Source organism: Onychostoma macrolepis, chromosome 09 (assembly GCF_012432095.1).
Source record: "Onychostoma macrolepis isolate SWU-2019 chromosome 09, ASM1243209v1, whole genome shotgun sequence".
NCBI classification, from domain to species: Eukaryota; Metazoa; Chordata; class Actinopteri; order Cypriniformes; family Cyprinidae; genus Onychostoma; species Onychostoma macrolepis.
This window is the reverse complement of record NC_081163.1, coordinates 30,649,892-30,670,254: the sequence shown is the minus strand read 5'-3', so window position 1 is coordinate 30,670,254 and position 20,363 is coordinate 30,649,892. Positions and strand designations below refer to the sequence as shown.

The following is a 20,363-nucleotide window of genomic DNA, read 5'->3' as shown; positions in this document are numbered from 1 at the left end:
GAATGCACAATAAAAAAACATGAGCTCTTCACACACACACACACACACACATATATATATATATATATATATATATTTATAATAGTAAATATAATTTACTTGTTACTTTGTGGTTTAAAAAGTGTGTTAATGTTTATACTGTAGTGCATTTGTTCATTGTTAATATATATTTATATTAAAGTATTTGGTATTTTTATAATTAAAGCCTTTTTAATGTTTTTAAATGGTTGTATTTGTGTTTCACTGCTGAATTACATTTAGCAGTTTCTGGGCCACATTCGGCCCGGGGACCAAGCCGAGTCTCAGCCAGATCTGCCTTAAAGTGTCTGGGCCAGACCTGGGCCACATAAAATAATAGAAGTCACTCTACAGTATGCGGGCCAGATTTGGGCCACGTCAATAAATAAGAGTCATTTTACAGGGTGTGGGCCGCATCTGGGCCAGAGGAAATAGTTTGAGTCGGTTTTCAGTGTGTGGGCCAGTTTTGGGCCGGGGACCCAGCCAGAACTGGGCCAGAAGTTAAGCAAGGTTGTGGGCCTGACAAATTTTGCCATCTAATACACAAAATTAATAATCCAAAGGGGATGGTGGTTTTACAGAGGGGATGCTTTTTGTCATTTTTTTCGACCAGGGCGATGCCATCCCCCCGCATCCCCCCTCAATTCGAGCCCTGATTATAGGCCTATATATATAAGCTACTTAGATTTTGTACTTATTTGTGTTGCCACGATGCACCGCTTAAAATAGAAATCGTTATGTTTTGTTTCTTCCTGTTGTTTCAAAGATTAAAGGCAAAATCACTTTCCCAAATAGTCTGCAGTAACATGATAAACACTAAAATGTAGGGTTTTAATAATGTTAGCGTTCTGACACTTGGAATTTTAAGATGTAGAATAGTAAACACCTGTTTGTATTGAATAAACAAACGTTTTTGCGTGGTAGTCTTGTATTTTTTATTTTCGTTTGCTATGTCCAAGAACAGCTTCACATTTAAATGATTTTGTCTTTAATCAGATGAGAATATGGCTATTAAATATACTATTTGATGATTAAGTTAAGAGTTTTTTTTTGTTTTTTTTTCTAGACAGAATTGTGTGTAAAAAATGAAAAGGGGACAACAGCAGCAATACATTCAAGGTTTCTTCAAGAAGAAACCATGTCAAAGACAGGTAGATACAGTGCAGTGCAGGTCAGAGCCAATCCACCGGGCAGGACCAAGTTGGCCAGCAAATTAGCAGATGAGGGCCAGTGAGGACTACACCAGCAGCCATCTATCTGCAGCAACGGGTGAAAGTCAGAACATGATCATTCTTTACAAAAAGTTCACTAGACACAAACACACACACACACACACACACACATACACTGTCTGTTTGGACAATAAAAGTTGGGAACATGTATTGTCTGATCAGTGGTTTTTATTTATAAAAAGAGAGATGAGTTGTCTAGGCACTTGTGCAGTGCCATTTTTATGTGACTTTTACATGACTTTTCCTATGGCCCTCCCCCTGGCTGGTTCTTGGTCCCCCCTGTGCCACCCCATTAAACAAATCCTAGAATCGCCCCTGTGAAGTGCATAAAGAAAAATAAGATTTTTCAAAGATTTACATGCACTGAAAATTAATTTGTTTTCAATTTCTTTATTTTTGAGCCTTAAGAAGACTCTTTTTTTTTTTTGCAATCTTTTATTTTTTAATTACAAAATGATTAGTTTTGCTCTCAAGCACAGTATTTTTGATTGAATAAAAAAGACACAAAAGAAACTCCATAGAGATCCATAAAGAGAAATTAGGAGACATTTTTATTTGGGGGCAAGAAGTGTAAAATACTGCTACTACTGCTATTAAAAAACCTCTTTAATTTTGTCTAAAACTGTGCGCATGCTGATTTATTTGGTTGCTAATATGACGAGGCTCTTGAAGATGCAATGCTGCATAACAGCATATTTATATAATTTCATACATTTTAACACTAAAGATTCTACTGATAAAAAAAAAAAAACACTGGCAATGAACAGACAAAACAAATATTGAGCTCTCATACAGTCCAGCAGTCGAGACCACATTATTACATCTAGATATTATGTAAGAATCTTCCTAACCCCAGCAGACGGCGCTCTTCATCAGGTTTAAATAGTTAGAGACTGTATGGAGGCTTTTGCAGTACATCATTAAAGTGTATGTGTTGTTAATATAGCAGTGGCTCAGCCTATTATGAAATATGTTAAGTTGTTTAAATATGCTCAAATGACTGAAAGTTCAAATATTTCCCTGGATTTATTAATAGTTTGACTAATTAGTGCATGTTGACTGGTTTTCAACATGCATCCTAAATTAATAATGCTGCAACTTTCCACATAAACTCAACTCAAATATTTTGTGTAGCAGACACATAACTCAGTTGAAGAACAAGTTACTTTTGTTTTTCTACTGAGGCAGATACTAGTCATTGTGCTGCTGCACCTTCCTGTATTCCTTATTTTGTGTTCATTCATATAATTTAAACTTAGTAAAGATTAAACTGATTTGTGGCTTTTTATGCCTTTCACATTATTCCTTGTTAATGCAATTTATTTAGTTAAATGATTCAAGATGTAAGAACTACATATAGGGCTAGTTTTCACACTTTTTACTCCAGTAAATATTTTTCAGGGTAAAATGATCTGTTACGAGCTATTGGACTGAAAGACAGGTGTAGAGACAACAATCATCACAACCACTATTCCTTCAGGAAATAAAGCCTTTATTTGTAACTAGTACTTATTACAGGAATAAGATTCAAGAAAAAGCAAATCAAATGACATACAGTAAAGACATTCTGAGCCAGAGATTCCAGCTTCATGCACAGAAACCATGATCATGAGAGCAAAATAATGCACCCTCACGCACATTCATTTACATCACATTAACTCATATACAAACAATCTTATTCAGACTCTATTCATTACAGTTTTGATTTACAAGAGGTCAGACGAAAAGAACATAGAAAAATGAAACAAATTTGCTTAACACAGAGTGGTGTGTTTAAAGCAAGTCCAAATCACCAATATTTATTTACACTCAATATCAGGTCTTGTATCAATACAAGAAAAATGTCAAGTCACCCCGTCTGGGTGCAGATTGCTTTACAAAACACACTTAGTATTTGCTTTGTAAATTACTATCGATCATGCCTGCAAAACTCCTCACGCTCCAGAGATCATTGTGCCAAGAAGCAGAGCATGACTGATGAAGGTCAAAGTTTCAATGCCTGTTGTAAACTATTGCAGTCACTAGGTGGCGATGTAGTTGTAGCTTAGACAAGAGAGAACCTGAATCCAGCACTTAAACTAAACTAAATCAAACGAATGCAGAGTTATTGAAAGAATAAAATACATTCATTTAAATATATACACCCTAATAAATCAAATCTGCAAAGTAAACAAATCTACAAGTAGTGGTTGACTGACCTGTGATATTACTTCATTATGCTGACTGGCTAACAAAGCAGATAAAATGTAAAATAAAGAGAGATAAAAGAAGAACATGCGGTAAACAGAGAAAAAAAATAAAAAATAATGTGCATGTAAATCTATATTGACTGGCTCTTATAAAAGCAAAATTCTTCTTTAACATGGAGCATACCACTCACAGAGAAATAAACTCAAAAACTGTGTGAGAGAAGAGAAAAGGACACTCCAGCATTGTGTTCTCATACTCTTGGTTGTTCACTGATCTTCAGACAGCGAGCACTCAGACAGCGAGCGTTCCCTCCGCTCACGAGTGGCCACATAGTTCAGCAGGTCAATAGCCGTCACCACCCCAAACACCATCTGCCTCATCTTTGGAGATCCATCGCTCATGTCTGTAAGACAGGAACTGCAATTCAGACTGCGGACACCATCCACTGCAATGACAGCACGGCCTGCATTTACTGAACTTCATCTGACTGGGGTCCAGGGTTATTATCGTTAACTAAAACTAATAATAATAGTGATATTTTCTATATTCCAAGGTTTCTGCAGGTGTTATGAAGGTACTTCATAATTATGATTTTTTAAAGACAGAGTAAAGAAAATTTTATAATTTAAAGGGAACACGTTCTCTAAAAGTACATTTATAGGGAGTACACAATATGCTGTTGTGTTAGCAACTTTTTAATTAATTTTGAACAACTCTACTCCCAAACACTGAAATATGGAAATAAGTTTTACTGTACTTTCTGATCACACTGTTTAAAATAAAAAAGAAAAAAGAAAGAATGTGACACTTGTTTTCCGGTGCAAACGTCTAAAGATTCTTAAATCAAGTTACATTTACTTGGGAAGCAAAATTACATGAGATGAGAAATTTTGTTTCCTGTGAAACTGATCAAAATGAAGTGAGTTTATGATTAAAACAAGAACAAATTATCTGTCAAAAATCTGCCAATAATAAAAAAAAAAGCAGCTTCATTTAAATGGAAAAGTTATTTTCATACCCCATTGACAGATATTTATTCTAATTTTAATCATAAACTCACTTCATTTTGCTCAGTTTCAAGACTTAATTTCTTTATTTCGCATCAAGTAAATTTATCTTGATTTAAGGATGTTTAGATATATTGTATTGGTAAACAAAAATACTGGAAAATCTTAATTTTTTTGCAGTGTATGCAACATTTAATGCCACGACTACGAATTTAAGACCTCTGATTTAAGACCTTTTTAAGCACTGCAGAATCCCTGTTTTAATTTTGAAGTTGAAGAACTAAAATAACAAACTACGTAGACAATACTAGTTAAAAAATAACAACAAAAATGCACAACGAAAACTATAATAGTATATTAACGATGCTACAATAGCACTGTTGGGGTCTAGAAAATTGGCGTTACACATGCCAAAAAGTGCAAAAATAATTTTAGCAAAGCAGCCCTGTATTCTTATGTAACGTCAGGTAATTGTCGTTTGAAAAAGCAAAGTTCACAGTAGTGTTATTCTAGCACTTGGCCGAGTTTGCCACAGCAGCAAGTGTAACATCCTTGAACAGATACACAATGTAAGTGATTTCTTTGCCACAAAGAGCAACAAAAAGTGGAGCAGTGATCCGGAGTTCAGGAAAACACGTGTCCTACATCAGGAATCGGTGCCATATTGCATTTAGCTCCATGAATAAGACTGTTGTTCCTGAATAGTGCTGCATTTTGTGTGGCAAGACTCTTGTACACTTTGTACAAAACCTGTTAATTCGGTCACATGAAGTAGAGGCTTTGAGAATCCTTTATATTCCTTACACCAGTACTTTTGCTTTAGGTCCCACCTTTTATTTCGAAGTGTCGACATGAATGCATTACTAAATGTAATCTGTATTTATTGTAGTCCGTGTCAAATTTAGTTTGAGGGCATGTTGGCATCTTTCTAATTTGAAAGCTTCTACCAAGCGAATATAAAGTTCAAAAGAACAGCATTTATTTCAAATGGACATCTTTTGTAACATTTGAACTCTTTTTACAGTTATACTTGATCAATTTAATGCATCCAAAATAAAATAAAATTACTAATTTCATAAATGCATACATACTAACCCCAAACTCATTTAGTGTACGACTAAAAGTAAGAAAATGGAGAGAAGCAGACTGATTAGGAAAAGGTGTAAGAGAGCCAAATGACTTACACTGAATCTGTTCATGCACAACAAGGGCGAAATGGTCCGTCTCAAGGATACGTGAGAGTTTGCCCAGGTTATCAGTTAGGCGCACCTGCAAGCAGAGAAACAAGCTGACTATTGAGTCACATTACATCTGTCAGAACAGCTTAAGTAGCACTGTGTGTACTGATATTGTCTTCGACATGTACAATTAACATCTCCATCCAAACTTCAGAAACCAAAACAGCAAGAGTCTTTATTACAGACCACAACAATATGCACTGGATTATTATGTCTCAAGGTTTATTTGAACGTGGTGTGAATACTTTTTCTCGGTCCTTCTGTTGCAAGTACAGTATGACAGAAAGGGGTGTGTGTCTGTGTTTGCATGCCCACCTGTTTAAACTGTTTGTAGAGAACTTTGTTTATGGGATCAGATGGCCTGACCTTCCCAGCTAGAACCGATGAGAGCATGTTCCCCAACGTGACCATGCCCAGAATATGCCTACAGGGAGAAAACCAGACACCAGACTGAGCCACACCTTACTCCATTTTCCATCTGTTTTATCATTTAGGTATTTTTAGGTTAATGACATGACAGTCTTTTTTTCTATTCTGATCTTTTAGGTCTCAATCTCGGTCCTCGAAGTCCACCAGCACTGTGCATTTTAGACATCCCTCTTATCAGACAGTCTTGGAGCTTCTACTAATGAGATGATGATACAAATCAGGGAGATGTGAAGAGCTGTGGTGCTACAATGACCAGGATTGAGAACCAATATATTAAGCTAATTCAAAATAACTAATAAAAGAAAACAAACAACCAACAAAATTATACTGACACTGACCTCTATAATGAAATTTTTCAGTATCTGAATTCAAATTAATCATATTACACACACACACATTGGGTTTCCGTGTTTTATAGGGGCATTCAATAGGCGTAATGGTTTTTATACTGTACAAACTGTAGCCCCTTTACACTAACTCTTCCCCTCAAACAAAACTTTCTGCATTTTTATGTTTTCGAAACACATTCTGTATGATTTACAAGCTTGTTTCCTCATGGGGACAAAAAAAAGTCCCTACAACGTCAAAACTTACTGGTACCCATAATGATGGGAATACCAGGCACACACACACACACACACGTTAATGTGTTTGGTCTTCTATTTTAATTAAAATGATGTTTTCATGTGTCAAATGGAATAAGCGTAGAAAACGTCATGATATTTGTAAAATATTTCTACCTAAAATATTATTATAATTTTTTTTATATGTACATTTGACTTGTATTCAAAGTGTAAAGAAAAAATTACCTAGCATATCATTAAAACTTTTTCAGTATATATTAAGAACATGGCGCACACAATTTTTTAAAGACTTTTTCTCCTTCTCATTTTCTGACATCCTTATTAATGTAGTCCATATTGTTTCAACTGAACCTATTCTTACGTAGCACTGAATATGCGGTAATTGTGACACTGCATTGATTTAAGCGATTAGCACTGATATGTGACCTCCACGAGGACATGGGACTTGAGAAAATGGTCAAATTCTAGTTAAACAGGTTTCTGGATGAATGACGTACCCAGCCTCGTCCACCACAGGGGCTTGGTCAAAAGCCTTCTCTTTCAGGATCTGAATGGTCTTCTTAATGGACACTAAAGGCAGCACAGTCAGCGGGGCGGAGAGCCGGAGCTCCTGAAGAGTCAGATTCCACCACCTACAGAGAGACGGGTGGAGGGGGAGGGGAATAAAAACTCACAGTAAGAAGACACACAGACAGACTAATTCGGGAGAGTGATCATGTCTCTACATTTAGAAGCTGAACTGTAGCTGTAATGCAGAGTAATGTAGTAGCAGAAGCATAGAGTGTCTATATTTGCACAGGATATCAGCGTGTAAATAACAAGGGTGCTTCCAAAGAAATCGTGCGTATGTGGGTATGTATTTACACTCACCATGGCTTGCTGACAACAAGATCCTCCTCACTCAGGAAGCCCTTTTCACACATCCACTTGTCACTAAGAAATTTAGACCTGGGGGTGAGGAGAACAAAGAATTGTTTTAAAGGTACATTTACATAAAGCTTAATACATACAATTTTTAATATAGTATGGAAGGATAGATTTTTGAAATACATGCTACACTGCCGTTACATGACCTCACTATGTTACAAGTGGCTTTTCAGTGCACTGCGTCATGGGAAATGGAATTTGCATACTATGTAGAGTACACTTACTCCATTCAATCAGGAAGTAGTGTTGGGGTAACCAACTAAAACGTAACTTTTTTAATTTAATCTCATTCATTTTTAATTTAATCTCATATACATTAACATGTTTTAACAAGGAAGTTTTTCTTTATTTGTATTATAGTTCAACGTAAGATATAAGTTAGTTTAACATTTAATACACGTCAATTGTTTTATGATAGAAATGTTAGATGACCGACAGTAATCCAGGGACACAAATTAGAATTTTGATTTTGAATTTATGCGACCCCCCAGTTTGAAAAACTGTTCTAAATTTGTTTTCTAGTTTTATTAGTTGTTTTAGGGCGCACATATATCAGTTTATTCTTTTTAAACCTCAGCGTTAGGGATGATTTCCATTTTTGTATTGAATAGTTTTAAATTTATACAGCTACTTTTAGCTGGCACCATGTAGTGCTACTAAATTAAGATGAGCTTAGTTTAGCTACATTTAATATTTTGAGAAGCTACACTTTCAAAAGAGCTCTTCACCACTGGTAGTATTGGAGCATGCAATTCCGAACATACCGGCAGTCTAGTTTAAAGTCTAAAACATCACATTAGTATTGTTGATGCTTAATCTACCAGACAACACAAAACACACATTCACAGCACAGCTAAGGACACTAGAATGCTGGGAACACTGAAACCTACATGTAGTTGCGGATGGAGTCGGGGAGGATCACCACACAGCGCTGGCCTTCCTTCAACTCTTTGGCTACATGCACTGCTGCAGCCATGGCTGTGCCTGAACTACCGCCTACAAAGAGTGACAGACCACACAGTTTAGATGATGCACACTTAATTTGACACATATGAAACGTGAGAGATGTGCTGCGAGTCACATACCGCACAGAAGACCCTCCTCTCTGATGAGCATACGAGACATGGCAAAGGACTCTTCATCATTGGACTTGTACCAACTATCCACCACCTGAGACACAGTAAATGTGGTAAAAATTGAACTGATATTGTCTTACGCTGGCTGGAATGAAGTGTGTGACACCTTAAACCATTTATTATTTGCCATTTTTCTTAAAAGAAATTGGTTACACAGCGTCACGATTAAATATAGTGCAGACAGCAAACAAAAACGGGCAAACACTCATGAAAGTCAGTTTAGCAATTACAGCTGACAACACGATGACGCAAACAAACAGAAAACAAAACCACCCCCAACAACAGTTTAAAGTTTAAGTACTAAAATAACTAAAGTTAAATAAATAAATATGTACAATGTAAACAGAAAATGTAAAAAGTAAAATCTACTTCAAAATATTAACTGAAACTATAACAGCATATCATTGACGCTAAAATATCAAACCATTTTTTCCCACTGTGCCTCTTAGTTTTAGAAGCTTCCTGCGATTGAGCGGCTATATTGAGCGTTGCATTTTTCCCCATTCAAAACTATACGAGTGACATGTCTTGGGTATTCTATAGTCTTTGACTTAATCTAGACAATTTACTGTTTACTATTGTTCTCTTGCACACATTTGTCCTGTTTAACACTGTAAAGCTGCTTTGACACAATCTGTATTGTACAAAGCACTATATTAAAAAAGGTGACTTGGCATGCCAATTTCAGGACATAAAATTTAAGACAGGTCATGGCGATAGGGTCAACTGCCATTATTCAACATCAAACAGTCATTTCAAATGCATCAAAGCCTACTGTGCAAACACACACTTACAGATCTGTCCAGAACAGTGGGGATGAAGTCATATCCGATGCCCTCAACCTCATATTGAGTCTTATCAGTCTTATTAAGCTCCTCCGGCTCAGCAAGGATAGAGCCCTCAGGATCCACTCCAACTATCTGATGCGGGAACAAAGCCGTGAAAAACATTGTAACATGAGGTGTAAAAATGTTTCCAGAAAAAAGAAAAGAAATAAATGCAACGTCTCCAACTTAGTAATTATTCAGAATGAGTATTGACTATAATTTGGAAAATTATAAAACAACAAGACTTTCAAGAGTCAAAAAAGTAGTTACTCATTAGAAATAGTAATAAAAGATTATGCCAAACTACTTAAATAATTAGCAAACAGACAGACAGATAGATAGAAAACAAATTCATTGACTGGTAGAGAATTTATGTACTGCTCTAAGCCTCACTTTGATATTAGGGCATTTCTCCTTCAGCTTGCGAGCGATGCCAGTGATGGTGCCACCAGTGCCAGCTCCGGCCACCAGCATGTCTATTTTACCTACAGACGATAAAAAAATAAAAAATAAAAAAAAACGCACCAACATTATTCATAAGCAGTTATTCTTGACCTACTGGTCAATATTCAAATGCCTATTCAACCTGTCAGCTTAAAAAAAAGATGATATTTTAAATGTTGGACATTTTTATTTTTGTTTTGCAGCAGTTTAATTAAAGGGTTAGTTCACCCAAAAATGAAAATTCTGTCATTAATTACTTATCCTGATGTCGTTCCAAACCCATAAGACCTTCGTTCATCTTCGGAACACACAATAAGACATTTTTTGATTAAATCTGAGAGCTCCATAGACAGCAAGGGTCCTTACACGATCAAGGTCCAGAAATGTAGTAAGGACATCGGTAAAATAGTCCATGTGACATCAGTGGTTCAACCAGAATTTTACGAGGCTACGAGAACACATTTTGTGCGCGAAGAAAACAATAATAACAATTTATTCAACAATTCTTCTCCCCGAGTTGCAGAGTTTTGGAGAGTGCCCCAGAACGTAATTAACATAATCAGAGTTGTTTACGTTCAACGTGCACATGCTTTCTACTGAACATAAACAACACTGATACTGAATTTGTGTTCTGAAGATGAATGAAGGTCTTACGATTTTGGAACGACATGAGGCTGAGAAATGGGTGAACTAACCCTTTAAGATAATTGTTAATAATTTACAACAAAATGTAAATAATTTGAAGATTTATTGGGGCCCCCTGGTGGAGAACCACTGGTCAGCTGAAAGCAACTGATGAGCTTTTTCAAATAACTGAAAAGGGAGAGGTGAATGTTTAATTTTGACAAAACCACAAAGGTTTTAATTTACCGTCACACTGCTCCAGAATCTCCTCTGCAGTGGTGTCATAGTGGGCCAGGGGATTGCTGGGATTGCGGTACTGGTCCAGAATGTGAGCGTTAGGAATCTCATTCTTCAAACGCCAAGCCACCCCCACGTGAGACTCAGGAGAGTCAAACCGGGCTGAGGTAGGGGTACGAACAATCTCAGCACCGAGAGCACGGAGCACGTCCACCTGGGAGCATGTGAGGACACAAAACACATGACTATGAAAATGCACATTCAAACGCACCACAAATATCAGGTGGATTTACTCCCACACGATATTTATCTTTATTATCTCACCTTTTCCATGCTCATCTTCTCAGGCATGACAATGATGCAGCGATAACCTTTGACTGCTGCTGCCAGAGCAAGACCAATCCCTGAAAACACACATGACAGTCACACAGTCTGTACCACTTTCTGACATCAATAATCTACACTTCATTGGTTAGTAAGAGTTAGATGTTGAATAACACTTGGCTGATTGTATTTGCACAGTCATTCTTGGTGCCAAACTAGATGGCAAATGACAACTGGTTCTCCAGCATTCCAGTGCCTGAATTAAACCAAATGGAGCAGAGGTTCTTCCTCAGCACAGAACATTCAGTGCTTGCTTTCAAAATAAATACTAAAATGAGAATAAACATTATAATGCCTAATAGTGCAGATACACACCTGTGTTTCCTGACGTGGGCTCAATGATGGTGTCTCCAGGTTTCAGGATGCCGTCTCTCTCAGCGTCCTCTACCATTCGCAGACTGATTCTGTCCTTCACGCTGCCACCGGCGTTGAAGAACTCGCATTTAGCCACTAGACAGATAGAAAAACAAAAAAGAAAAACACCTTAGAAAACCACCTTTTCCATTTTCACATGTTGTCAATTACAAATCATCAACTTGCTCATTTAGTTAATAAACACACTGGTCAAGGAAGAGAAAAAAAAAGTTGAATAAACTTATTTTTGTTTTCTTTGTGCACAAAAAGTATTCTCATAGCTTCATAACATTACGGTTGAACCACTGATGTCCAGTGTTGGGAAGGTTACTTTGGAAATGTAATAGGTTACAATTACCCAATTTAAAATGTAATAAGTAGTGTAAGTATTTCAATTACTTTATTAAAGTAATATAACTGATTACTTTTCTAAATTTCTAACAAAATGTTTTCAACTGTTACTAATTTTCAAACATTTAAACCAGGTAGGGTTAACCTTACAGTAGTACTCAAACACCGACTTTCAAAATTCTTCATTCTTGAATCAAGATTATGACAATGCAATTTTAAAGCATAGCCACCACAAACGTTAAATACAGATTTAAAAATCATAACAAGAAATAGCAAATATTAATAAAATAAGTATTCAGATGTAACCATCTTTGTAATTGTTAACATTTTCATAAGTAACTGTAATCTAACTACACATTTTTAACAGATTACAGTTACATTTATTTTGTAATCAAATTACTTAACACTGTTACATGTAACTAATAACTCCCCAGCACTGCTGATGTCACATGAACTTTTTTTGTATCGATGTTCTTACTACATTTCTGGGTCTTGAATGTGTCAGTTGTGTTTCTGTCTATGCAGGGTCAGAAAGCTCTCGGACTTCATTAAAAATCTTAATTTGTGTTCCAAAGATGAACGAAGGTCTTACAGATGTGGAACGATATGAGGGTGAGTGATTAATGACAGAATTTTGGGTGAACTTTCCCTTTAAATCCATGGAAGCCATTTACTGTACAACTAGACCCTCCAACTTCGTCATAATGGCACAGCCACACATGTAAATATGTGAAATGTACACCTAATCAGATACAATTAGTCAGCTAATTCCACGTCTGTAATGCCAATGCTGGTCGGCTGTACTGGCCGAAGGATAATCTTGTTCACATGAAATCACCAGACGCATTGAATCCCCATTATAAAGCTCATTAAAACATTTCGACTCAAAAGGCTTTGACTTCCACACAATAACACTTTCAAACAATGCTCGTTAAAAGAAAGAGGGGCTTAACTACAGTCCTGCTACACTTTTGACCCATGCGGCTAAACTCACTCACCTTTCACAAAATGAAAGAATGAATGCAGCCATTTTGTGAGCCTGGTTTTGTTGAAGTTTCAGTTTTGGTCTTTGATTATAGCCTGACAGATTTAGTAAAACATACAAAACTAAAACATACAAAGCAACCATGTTGAGGTACACATCTACTGCAACACCGAATGCATTCCCCCCTGCAGGAATTGCTGAGGGCTATTTCATGGCATCTGATTTTACATGCTATAATGAGAGAACTGAACTTTCCAATTAGGGTGTAGAAGAGCCCATGGAATGCATTTCTAAAGACATCTGGGAGATATTCCAGACAGGTTAAGTGACTTCTCGGATAAGTTTACCTCGTACAGTGCTTCCAAAAACCTTCAGAGTATTTCAGTAGCCATATCAACATGATCAGCTTTGGAGCAGGATATGATCATAAAATATTTTCGAGGGTTAGTTTGCTTCTGGTAAACAGATCAGGTATTTGCGCATCAGTGTTTCCCACAGGATTTTGGAGATGGTCCTCACTGCAGAACACAAGATCCAGGGGGTGTGGCTGGATCTAGATCCAACTCCTCCCACCTTACATTTACCTAAACCTACCTGTCTCCACCCTTAAACCTACCCGTCTCCATGTTCATATTTAAAATGTTATGTTCATATTTAAAAGTCCAAACAGTCAGTAAGCGACAGGTGCTTGGAAACGTTGTTTTGTAAATGATTTATTGACAAGTCGGCTGCGTTACGGCCAACTGAATGCGCTGCTTCTCTGCCGCTCACTGCACAGAACAGACGCCGAGAGAGGCGATACTGCGCCGGGAGAGTCAGACCTCGGCAGACGGGGCAGTACTGGAGACCAGTGGCGAAGCTACGGGTGGGCCACCCAATGAGAAGTTGGTACTTTTCCAAATGAATGATATTTATTAAACGATAATAATAATAAAGGTATAGTTTCCCTATAACTTCATATATTTACTTTAAAATATATTTAACGTGAGTTTTCTTCCTATATGTGCATATAGCATACCCTTGTCAAAAATGATGATTCGTCAGTGACGATTCAGTTAGTCCCACCCACATTTATGTTTACGACGTAAGAACATAGTAAAATGCGCACGTTTTAAAATAATGTTGAATTTGAAAATAGTGAAAAAAACCTCAATCAGTCTTTAAAAATATTGGATATCCCAAATTAAACTTAAGTCTTAGCACTGAATCCAGACCGCCTACAAATGAAACCAGACCACCGGGTGATGGATTTAGATTGGAAACTTTGTGTGTTTAAGCATCATATTAGCTACAGTACAGTGTTTGAACCACTAAATAGATGCGTGCTTTGTAGAAAGAAGCACATAAACGTTGTGCTACATACTCCTCTCCACAACAAACTGCATATTTGCAGCTGCGCACATTTCTGCGGTATTGGTTTACTCGATCTCCTTTGAACGCGATCTGACAGAGACTGATTATAAGATCATCTGCGAAGCTCCGTTGTCTCAGACTAATGTAATGCTTTAGAATAAACTTAGGTTAGGTAATGCATTAACTAACATTAACAATGGGAAATACATTTGTTACAGTATTAATTAATTTTAAAGGTTAGTTAATAAAAATAGGCTACAACTTTTTGTTAGCTCAGGTACGAATGTTAACAGATAAAATTTTATTTTAATAATTATTAGAAAATGTTGAAATTAAAATTAATGTTAATTAATGCTTTAGAAGTTGTGCATTGAACATTTGTGCTGTATTTTCTTTTGGCAATTGACCTATCGGTAAGCCCCGCCCCCCTTAGTTACTGTTGCTCCCTCAGGCAAACAAACTGAGTTGCTCACTGTCTTACAATGACAGCTGCAGTGTGAAAACCTTGTCCCACGATGTTTTTGGACACAGAAGGCCACCAAATGGGAATTAAATATTCCATGGAGGGATTTATAAAATATTTAAAAATAAATATGGTGGGTAACTCGAAGCGAGGGTTTACAGATCACAATGCAAGCGGGAGAAGTCTCATATTACCATCGGCCATCACGATCGCGGATAACAACATGCAGGATCAACACTGTTCATGTATGGCAGGGAACGATTAAATTAATGTACATTTAACCAGCTTAATATGGAGAGGCACTGAAATGTAGACCTTCGTTTGTGTGTTTTTGACCTACACTGTACAAGACGCGAGAAGAGTCCGCTATTTAAGTTTGTACGTTAGCATGGACTCATTAACTTTAACGTTGGCTAGTTTTAGCCAGAGATACCTTGCTAAAGCACAAGATAGCATTAACGTTCTGCTTGAGCAGATGAAAACTGTAACTTAATGAGTGTATGACAACCAGAAAATGAAAGTTTTTGTCTTCATTTGTATTGGGGTGAATACTTAGGGACATTTTGCTCTGTTTTGTTTGGATTCAGGAAATGTAATAAAATAAGTGATATCGCCCTTCCTCTCAGGATACCTGGAATCAGTGTTACAAGTACCCCAGGCACATCGTTTTGCCATTTTTGAAGCATAAAACCGATGCGAGCTTCGGATCCTCCAATGTTTCTCTATGGCGCTGAAACCTAAAGATGTCCGAGACGAGTTCCGCTCCCCCTGCAACTGATACTCGACTGCCATTGGCTAGTCTGCGTTCGAGGGGAGGGGCTTACCGATAGGTCAATTATGCAGTTTTCTTACACGTATCTTGCCCACCCGGTTTTATGTCGGCCCACCCACTTAAACATTTCTGGCCTCGCCCCTGCTGGAGACATCTTCCAACTGAACGTTAGCTAAGGTTTTTTTCCAAAAAGTCGCTAGGTTTGTCAGTATGTACCCGTTATGGAAAAAAAGCCGCCGAAAGGGTCCGAAAATTGCTAAATATGGTGCTAAAGTCGCGCTCGTGTGTGAGATGCGGGGGCTGATGGCAGCGGGCGGTAGGTACTTATGGCGGACCGCCACAAATAAACCAACGTGTGGGAAACACTGCGCATACATGCCCTATTGATGAGGCTGCAGTGGACGTAATAGCACAGATTATGCACAATATTATTATTATAGAGTTATAGAATTTATGATTACAAAGAATTATAAAAATAAAACCATTTTTTAAACCTAAATTTTGAAACCAACATTTTATTATCTTACACATCGTGGATCAGCATTCAATTTATTTATTTATTTTGACGCGATGGGACTTTTTATATATAATTTCTTAAAAAAAAAAAAAAAGAAAGAAAAAAACCCCCACTACTCATATAACAACATCTCACCTCACAACAAATGTGGAAGCAAAATGGCCAAACAACAACAACCAAAAAAATACAAGTATCTTTGTATGAATAAACCATTTTTTTTTTTTTTTCAGGCATTCTTCATCCGTTTAGCATCAAACAAACAATAATTGTTTACTTAGGGAAAAAAATCAGATCAGATTAAAAATAATAATAATGCAGCCCAGTAAATAGTGATATGCACTAAGATTGTAAATTGATAAAACAAAAGTAGTATTTCACGCTTCATACATGACATGACTTTTGCACAGATTTGCAGGACAACTTGAAAGTCTGGTAGTGTGTGATCCTTGTTGTTAAGTTTATGATGACCAGTTTTTCTCTGTAACAATTTGTAAAGTCAACAGGTATGAATATTGTGAATTTGGACATGCTACTCTTTTCGCACACTGTTTTTCATCTACTATGTGGTAGGGAAATAGGCATATTTGGAAGCAGCTTATATCTAAAATGATGGTGCTAACTAATAAAGTACATGGGATTAAATAAATAAATAAGTAAATAACACACTCAAAATGCCTGAATGAAGTGCGTCTCAGTATGGTCAATCTGGGAACGCTCGATCCTTCACGTCCTCACTCAGCTGAGGAGGAAACCTAACACCTACATTGCTCATTCCAGAACACAACCCCTTACCTCCCAACAGACACACATACGAAACACGCATTTCACAGGCTGTCTTTAAATGATCATGTGACTCGACAGAAAAAAAAAAGAAAAGAAAAAACACAGTGCTGCATGAAACCAGGTGTGAAGACACATCCCCCACACCTATATGGTACAGATACTCACAAAGCTCACACTTGAGGCCAAAAGCTTTAGGAATCTTGTTCATGCGGACCAGTGGGGTCTCTCCAATCCTGCTTAAAATGTTGGGAAGGATACTGGGTGTCTTTGTTCTGTGAGAAAATGGAGCACATTAACTGGTTACACACACACACACACACACACACACAAACAACCACAAACGCACATTAAAGTAACATCAATCATCAACAAACCACAACAGAACTAAATGAAATTAATCACAGTGACTCTGCAGACTGTGGCATTGCTTTCTGAGTAAGGTAAGGGTGTGGTAATTCACTGTTACATTTCTAGAAGAGTCATTCTTTCTGAAAGGACACTGTTGTTAATCTGGAGTTACTTGCACGGTCATGACAGTTCATAAGACTGTGTGGACAAATTTAAAAAAAAAAATCTAACATTTTAATATCAGGAGCATAGATTTAAATAATACAGATGGAAAGAAGTCTGTAACAAAGTTAGAGCTTGCTGAATACTACCTACCAATATTTCAAGCAAAAACATGAATTGAACTTATTGCATTGTTTCTGTCATGTTTTCCCTTATAAATGAATCCATTGTATTTGCCTTTCTGACTTAAAATCAAGCTGTCTAGCATAATCAAAGATTTCGACTTTTCACTGACACCCTTTTCATTGACAAATATGAATTCAGAGGAAAGTGTGTTGATATCTTACTGTTGGAAGTGCTTGTGGGGCGACTCTGTATTTGGGTCACCAAGTTTCCAGGTGCATCTGCTGGGCAAATCTGGTCGAATCCATTTCCTCTCCATGGTGCTTTCTGAGCCGTTCTCAATGTGCTCTACATTCACACTCTTCAAATGATGACCGTTTGTTTCATTCACACTTAACTTGTGCGCAGCTTTTCCATTCAAAACGGCATCAGTTTTCAGTTTTGCCTCTCCGTTGATGCCAGATTCTCCATTTGCAGCATTTGTGAGGACTTTGGCAGCGTGTGGGCAGACGGGACCAGTCCCAACTGACTCTGAACTAGATGGTACTGATGGCATGGTTTACCTGTGAGAGGAAACATTTTAAGTGTCACTGACCAGGCTTTTCTTTGTATAGTACTATGATCACCCAGTGAACCGGTATAAACATTATTAGGAAGCATTATGCAACCCCTCCATCATAAATGTGGGCGTATCGCTCTAGACGTTTATTCTGATTTTCACTCTATGTTTGAATACTGTTCTCATGTCATCCAAGTGCTTATGCAACACTGACAGATCACAACATGCCTTAGAGGAAGCCAAACTACCATTTAAAGTAGCATGGAAGTCTCAAACACCACTTAAAAGATAATACTCCAAGTGCATTTCTTTTTGCTTTTTTTTTTTTTTTGCAAACATAGACGTCAAAATACAATTTTAATGTATGATAACACTGTTTTGCGTGCTTGTCAAAGACAGTGAGAGGAAGAAAACAAAACTGAATCATTCAGAATGTGTGCAAAACCATTCACTTCTTGATAACAACAATAGATAAGAACTATATAAAGCTTTCTAATCTCAAACATGAAGATAAAACAAGCACTCTTATCATTAACCCTTATTCTGGTGAAAACATGAATAAGCAAAAGTTGAACCCTAATAATAGCAAAAAATACATTACTAATTAAAAAAAAAAAAAAAAAACTACCATCGAAACCTGAGTGGAGGAGATCCATGTGAAATGGTCAATGTCTGTCAATGACTTTTCTTTTGGTTCCAGCAGAAGCTGGAGATGTTTTAGGGCTCTCTCAGAACAGAATGGTTGTACTTGTTATGTTCATACCTCACACGCTTGTAAATTCGCCAGGAACTGAATATTATGCAATGAACAGAAACTGAAACACAATACCAACAAAGCATTTTGCTTCATTTCATTGACATCTGGGATGTTTTATTGTAGCTTTTGCCACTAACTAACTACATGTTAAACATGAAAGAAAAAAAGTTCCCAGATTGGCAAAACATCCTGCCTGCTCTCAGCTGACAGCATCATTAGTAACATAATAATTACAGCAGAGTTATCCATGCATTGAGAAAAAAAAACAAAAAACCTTTAGCAACACCAGACAAAACTTCTGCTTTCCACTCACAACCTTCAGAGAAGAGGAGTGACTTTCCAGACAACTGAGATGATGCAAAGACAGTATACTGTACAGAGGACTTCACTCTTTCAAACCCTGTTTAATACAGTAACACAACAACACTGAAACAGTACCTCAGAAGCCTAGAGCTTCACAAAATATTCTCAAACTGAGGAAAATGTATGACTAAAAATTGTAAATTAAAAAATGCAGGTTATAGGCTGCCTCGAGAAATCTCTGCGACTTAAATCATATCGAGCATTCTAAATTTTACAATTTTTTCCCAACATATATATTTAATTTTTCCCTACATTTATATACTCTAAAATAGCCGGCGACGTTTATAATACCAGACATTTCAGAAAAAGCAAGGACATATTTGATGGGCTTTAAAAGCCAGTCATCCGGCTTAAATAGAAGATAAATGATAATGGTTAATAAATAAAAAAAATTACTCAAATTAATTCTCCACCGCAGGTGTATGTAGGTATGGACTGTATAAAATGTATTTCATATTAACGAAAGAACATAAGGTAAGGTAAGATGACGCAATCGCGTGGCTCCTTCATTGTGCTCGCGCTGATCGTGATGCTGTGACGCAGGGGTAGATTTCATCATGCTCACGCCGCATCACTTAGGACAGACGTATAAAACATATAATAAAATGTATGTATAAAACTCTCTGGCGAAATACAAGCGATTAAGATGTGTTCCTCATCTACATATATCAGTGTGTATTAGTGTGGCAGATTGATGCTCTTATCGTGTCTTTGTTGTTATTAATAAAAGGGTTTTCTAGAGGGTTTCGCGATGAAAATACGAACGGACAGTTTTTACTCACCTGACTCAGATACAGAGGAACTTAGGAGCTGGTGAGGTCCGATTACACAGATGACCTATCCGTATGTGAAAAGAAATCGGTTTGCCAGCTGCTCACACGCGTTCAAGAGTCACGCTGGCGTCCAATCGTGTGTCAGCATACCTTGTTGGGATCGAGCGCTGATTGGCTACGGCGGGGGTGTCCGTTCTGTTCTCTTAACCAATGGAATGTCGACTTTTAGTCGTGCCCTCGTCCGCAGAAAACGCTGTTCTGCTTTGCTAAGCTAAGAGCTCAAGGGAGGAGTGGTTGTAATCACTCAGGGGCACTAGACCGCTTATGATTGTGATAAACTCAGCTTCGGAACACAGTATTAATTTTATGGTGAGCATAAAACCTTTGTTAAATGGCTAGAAGCTCAGGAGTCCTCTGTAAAAG

General features: G+C 37.2%; 1 protein-coding gene across 5 annotated transcripts; it reads right to left on the bottom strand.

Moving 5' to 3' along the window:
* Positions 1-2,725: 2,725 nt before the first annotated feature.
* On the bottom strand, positions 2,726-20,105 carry cbsb (cystathionine beta-synthase b). 5 transcript variants are annotated; one of them, XM_058787847.1, is made up of 15 exons: positions 19,950-20,105; positions 17,713-18,051; positions 17,021-17,127; positions 11,593-11,727; positions 11,218-11,297; positions 10,903-11,107; positions 9,982-10,073; positions 9,556-9,681; positions 8,711-8,795; positions 8,516-8,621; positions 7,569-7,646; positions 7,196-7,330; positions 6,001-6,109; positions 5,632-5,716; positions 2,726-3,885 (listed from the first exon to the last, which is right to left on the bottom strand). In XM_058787847.1, exons 2-15 carry the CDS (start codon positions 18,042-18,044, stop codon positions 3,707-3,709), a joined length of 1,854 nt encoding a protein of 617 aa, XP_058643830.1. In that variant the 5' UTR covers positions 18,045-18,051; positions 19,950-20,105; the 3' UTR covers positions 2,726-3,706. The 5 variants fall into 5 exon arrangements, with proteins under 5 accessions (XP_058643830.1, XP_058643831.1, XP_058643834.1 ...); XM_058787848.1 differs by having other exon boundaries at positions 2,726-3,843; XM_058787851.1 differs by lacking the exon at positions 19,950-20,105 and having other exon boundaries at positions 17,021-17,151; positions 17,713-17,852.
* Between the last annotated feature and the right edge of the window lie 258 nt (positions 20,106-20,363).

Excerpts from the sequence above, each read along its gene's own strand:
- cbsb (XM_058787847.1), bottom strand. The coding sequence starts at position 18,044 with ATGCCATCAGTACCATCTAGTTCAGAGTCAGTTGGGACTGGTCCCGTC. Across the intron at positions 7,647-8,515 it reads GACTCCATCCGCAACTACAT|GTCTAAATTTCTTAGTGACA; the intron begins GTAGGTTTCAGT and ends CCTCACCCCCAG. Across the intron at positions 3,886-5,631 it reads TGTGCATGAACAGATTCAGT|TGGATGGTGTCCGCAGTCTG; the intron begins GTAAGTCATTTG and ends CTGTCATTGCAG.